At 37.7% G+C, this 5,578-nt stretch overlaps 1 protein-coding gene across 1 annotated transcript in view; it reads right to left on the minus strand.

Moving 5' to 3' along the window:
- LOC107627090 overlaps positions 1,108 to 5,578 on the minus strand; it is a 27,603-nt gene continuing 23,132 nt past the window's right edge. The window contains exon 5 of the mRNA XM_016329954.2: positions 1,108 to 1,433. Coding sequence (XP_016185440.2) covers positions 1,311 to 1,433 — 123 coding nt within the window. The 3' untranslated portion in view covers positions 1,108 to 1,310. The remainder of the gene's footprint in view (positions 1,434 to 5,578) is intronic.

A 5,578-nucleotide genomic window follows, 5' to 3' on the forward strand; every position in this document is an offset into this window, starting at 1 on the left:
ATAGTTAATATGATTACATGTATAATAATTCTGCATTTTTATTTAAATGAGTTGAATATTACAAAATAAAATAAATACATAATTATACTAAATAATTTCTTTAAATAATAAAAATGATCTCTAACCAAAATATATTTATAATATTGATCCAAAAGTACTAGAATGAAGTTAACTGTAAAAATTCATACATCTCACACTAAAGTAAGCATAGTCATATCAAAACCATAATATCACTTAGCCAATAAAAGTATCTTCTAATAAAAGTCATTAGTCAACCATACATGTAAAGATTCTAAATAGAACTCTATCTTAGCCAATAAACCACAATAATAGTCAGCTTAATCTTCATTGTTACCCTGCATAATTATATAGAAAAGTAGTTAAAAAAATTCATAATGATATTCGTAATTATAAAAATTAAATGGAACACGTAGACATGTAAACCAAGAAAGCATATACTAAAAACAAAATAACATGGTCATGGCAAAAGAGGTGAATTCAAGGAATTATGTATTATCTTGTTTCATTCAAACCATGAAAATCTGCAGGTGTTTCTTTCTTCCATTTCCTTTAACACAATCCTGATATGTCCCTATAGCATTTTTCATGCACTAATTAACCAGACTTTCACACTTAAATTAGATATAAGGACAAATTCATATGTACCAAGTGCACAAAATCAGAAATACAACAACCAGAATTGCACAAACAAATTTCAGCCATAGCAATACAACTTTAGTGTTAATAAAGCCAACAAACATTTCCAGCCATAGCAATTAATGTAAATGCAAGTAAAAAACTATGGAACAAGGAATAGATAAGGACATACCACATCTAAGTTTGGAAAATGAGTTGATCCATGGCCGCTATTCGCATCAATCGGAGACTTTTGGGCGTCTTGTAATAAAGCTTCTAGTTTTTCTGACCTCATTCCAGGTTCCGATCACTGCAGTATTAACTTGATCATATTTCACAACCCATGAATCTCTTCCTCTTGTTTTTGATGTTTGGCCTCTTGTTTTTGCTGTTGGGCCTCCATGTATCCAAGTTTATCCTTCAGACTGGACACTTCCTCTTTGTGCTGATTCTTAATTTCATTAATTTCAGCATGTTTTTTTAGATAAGTTTTTGTCGCAGATCTTCCATACAACCTTACCCGACCTGGTTGTTCTTTCCCGAATAAGGCCTCAAATGCTTCCTCTTCTGTTTCACCAGCAGCTTGGCGGTGTTGGAAGTCTTCCTGCATAGAAGAAACATTTAAAATTGAATTAGTTACCATATCCTAAATTTGAAATGTAATTATGAATGATTCAATGAACTCTTACAACAGCAGTTTGTGTTTTCTCATCCACTTCTTTCCTCTTCCGACTTGTTCGGGTAGCAATGAACATCTCAAACCTTTTTGGTTCCTCGTTTATTTCCTTTGTTGCTCGCTGCAAAACAAGATCTTACTTCGGTTTCTTCCTTCAATTTATGCAAATATAAATTCTAATAAATATAAATCTACTGTTTACCATAGCCACTCGTACTCTTCCGAAATTGATTGGCCCCATGCGATGTGGAAACTTCTATTTTTCCTTGTATTGCTTGTTTCTTTAACTTATTGACTGGAAGTGAATAAAAAGTTAGCATACAGTTACTAACACATGCAGCATAATGAGTTATCCATGAAGCGACAATATAGAAGCCCCCAATTTTAAAGTGTTCCAAAAAAAATTGCTCATGAAAAATACCCAAAATCAAGCATAAAAGATCTATTTATAATACATTGCAGCACTTGTTCACATTTTCACAACGTGACATATCTTCTTGTCGTAACAATTTTGCAAACCTCCTTCATCAGATCGAACAGAAGACATAAAGAAAGAATATACAGGGCACACCTCAAGTTAAAAGCACCAACTAACAAGGATATAAGCAACCTCAACTTGCTAAGAAATTTTTTTCTATTAAAAATATATCATATATTACAGAACTTAGTGGACACAATAAGAAAGAATTGACAAGGCAGTGTGTATGGAGGAGGAATAGAAGTATATCTAGGAACCATATCAGAATTAAATGTAATTGACGAAGCAAGATGCCAAATAGGATATTGAGTAACTGGTGCGCAGAAATTGTGATTACACTTTGATTATGTAAAACTCATCGCTCTTTCTTTCCCTGGTAATGGCGCCAAACACATGATGCCAATACCATGGTTCACAACTTCGCACAACTAACCAGCAAGTGCACTGGATCATCCAAGTAATACCTTACGTGAGTAAGGGTCGAATCCCACAGAGATTGTTGGTATGAAGCAAGCTATGGTTACCTTGCAAATCTCAGTCAGGCAGATATAAAATAGTAATGAGGTTTTCGAAATTAATTAATAAAACAGGGATAGAAATACTTATGTAAATCACTGGTGAGAATTTCAGATAAGCGAATAGAGATGCTTTCGTTCCTCTGAACCTCTGCTTTCCTGCTATCTTCATCCAATCAGTCTTACTCCGGAATGATAATGATTGTCACGTTCATCACATTCAGATTGAAGTGCGAATGAATATCTTAGAAGCGAAATAAGATGAATTGAATAGAAAACAGTAGTACTTTGCATTAATCTTTGAGGAACAGCAGAGCTCCACACCTTAATCTATGAAATGCAGAAACTCTACCGTTGAAAATACATAAGTGAAAGATCCAGGCATGGCCGAATGGCCAGCCCCTCTGATCTAAGAACCAGGCGTCCAAAGATGACTAATACAATAGTAAAAAGTCCTATTTATAATAAACTAGTCACTAGGGTTTACAGAAGTAAGTAATTGATGCATAAATCTACTTCCGGGGCCCACTTGGTGTGTGCTTGGGCTGAGCTTGAGTGTTGCACCTGTAGAGGTCCTTCTTGGAGTTGAACGCCAGTTTTTGTGCCAGTTTGGGCATTCAACTCTGGTTTTGGATCCTTTTCTGGCGCTGGACGCCAGAATTGGGCAGAGAGCTGGCGTTGAACGCCAGTTTGCGTCATCTATTCTTGGCCAAAGTATGGACTATTATATATTTCTGGAAATCCCTGGATGTCTACTTTCCAACGCGATTGGAAGCGCGCCATTGCGAGTTCTGTAGCTCCAGAAAATCTACTTTGAGTGCAGGGAGGTCAGAATCCAACAGCATCAGCAGTCCTTCTTCAACCTCTGAATCTGATTTTTGCTCAAATCCCTCAATTTCAGTCAGAAAATACCTGAAATCACAGAAAAACACACAAACTCATAGTAAAGTCCAGAAATGTGCCGCTTAGACCAGGATTTTATTCCTTTAGGCCCTCCTATCCACTGATGCTCAAAGCCTTGGGATCCTTTTTATTTTCCCTTGCCTTTTGGTTTTAAGGGTTATTGGCTTTTTGCTCTTGCCTCTTGGTTTTAAGAGCTTTTGGCTTTTTCTGCTTGCTTTTTCTTTTCTTTCTATAAATTTTTTTTCGCCTATATATATTTTTTTTTTCTGCAAGCTTTGTTCTTTGCTGCTTTTTCTTGCTTCAAGAATCATTTTTATGATTTTTCAGATTATCAAATAACATGTCTCCTAGTCATCATTCTTTCAAGAGCCAACATATTTAACATTCTTAAACAACAACTTTAAAAGACATATGCACTGTTCAAGCATACATTCAGAAAACAAGAAGCATTGTCACCACATCAATATAATTAAACTAAGTTCAAGGATAAATTCAAAACTCATGTACTTTTTGTTCTTTTGAATTAAAACATTTTTCATTTAAGAGAGGTGATGGATTCATAGGACATTCATAACTTTAAGACATAGTTACTAACTACTAATGATCATGTAATGAAGACACAAACATAGATAAGCACATAACATAGAAAATGAAAAACAGAAGAAATAAGAACAAGGAATGAATCCACCTTAGCGATGGTGGCGTTTCCTTCTTGAGGAACCAATGATGTCCTTGAGCTCTTCTATGTCTCTTCCTTGTCTTTGTCGCTCCTCCTTTCCTTGCTTTTTGATCTTCTCTTATTTCATGAAGGATGATGGAGTGCTCTTGATGTTCCACCCTTAGTTACTTCCAATAATTGTGTGGAAGAAAATGTATCCCCTGAGGTATCTCAGGGATCTCTTGATTTGCAGTCAAATGTTCTACCACTGAGCTATAGACCCTTGATGGAAGCTTTTGTCTTCCCTTTCCTCTTTCTAGAGGTTTCTCTGGCCTTAGGTGCCATTAATGGTAATGGAAAAACAAAAAGCTTATGCTTTTACCACACCAAACTTAGAATGTTGCTCGCCCTCGAGCAAAAGAAGAAAGAATAGAAGAAGAAGAAGAAGAAGAAGAAGATATGGAGGAGATGGAGGGATGTGTGTATGGATGTGAGTGGTGAATGGAAAACAGAAGGGATGATCATGAATGGAGAGAGAGGGGGTGAGGTAGGTGGGGATCCTGTGGGATTCACAGATCCTGAGATGATCCTGTGGTGTCCACAGATCTTGAGATGATCCTGTGGTGTCCACAGATCCGGAGGTGTCAAGGATTTACATCCCTGCATCCATTAGGCATGTAAAATGCCCTTGCACACAACTATGGGCGTTCAGCGCCAGGTAGGTGCCCATTTTGGGCGTTCAACGCCCATTTGTTGCCATTTCTGGCGTTGAACGCCAGAACCATGCTTGTTCTGGGCGTTCAGCGCCAGGATGCTGCCCATTTTGGGCGTTCAGCGCCAGAACCATGCTCTGTTCTGGCGTTGAACGCCAGGCAGGTGCTTCCTCCAGGGTGTGATTTTTCTTCTGCTATTTTTGATTCCGTTTCCAATTTTTATATTTATTTTGTAGCTCCACATGATCATGAACCTAAGAAAACATGAAAAACAAAAATATAGTTAGATAAATAAACATTGGGTTGCCTCCCAACAAGTGCTTCTTTAATGTCAGTAGCTTGACAGTGGGCTCTCATGGAGCCTCACAGATGTTCAGAGCATTGTTGAGACTCTCCAACACCAAACTTAGAGTTTGGATATGGGAGTTCAACACCAAACTTAGAGTTTGGTTGTGGCCTCCCAACACCAAACTTAGAGTTTGACTGTGGGGGCTTGGGTTGACTCTGCTTTGAGAGAAGCTTTTTCTGCTTCCTCTCCATGGATGCAGAGAGAGATCCTTGAGTTGTAAACACAAGGTTGCCCTTATTTAATTGAAGGATCACTTCTCCTCTGTCCACATCAATCACAGCTCTTGCTATGGCTAGGAAAGGTCTTCCTAGGATGATGGATTCATCCTCTTCCTTTCCAGTATCCAGGACTATGAAATTAGCAGGGATGTAAAGGCCTTCAACCTTTACTAATACGTCCTCTACTTGTCCATAGGCCTATTTTCTTGAATTGTCTGCCATCTCTAATGAGATTTTAGCAGCTTGCACCCCATAGATTCCCAGTTTCTCTATTACAGAGAGGGGCATGAGGTTTATGGGAACAAGTAGTTACTTGATTCACTAGACCTAGTTGACTGTAACGGAGTCTTCTCTGTCCTAGGACCTTTCAAGTATTATGGAACATGGTATCCATGGTACTAGAAATTCCGAGACACACTGGATCCAAGTCCT

The sequence above is a fragment of the Arachis ipaensis genome, chromosome B02 (genome assembly GCF_000816755.2).
Source record: "Arachis ipaensis cultivar K30076 chromosome B02, Araip1.1, whole genome shotgun sequence".
NCBI classification, from domain to species: domain Eukaryota; kingdom Viridiplantae; phylum Streptophyta; class Magnoliopsida; order Fabales; family Fabaceae; genus Arachis; species Arachis ipaensis.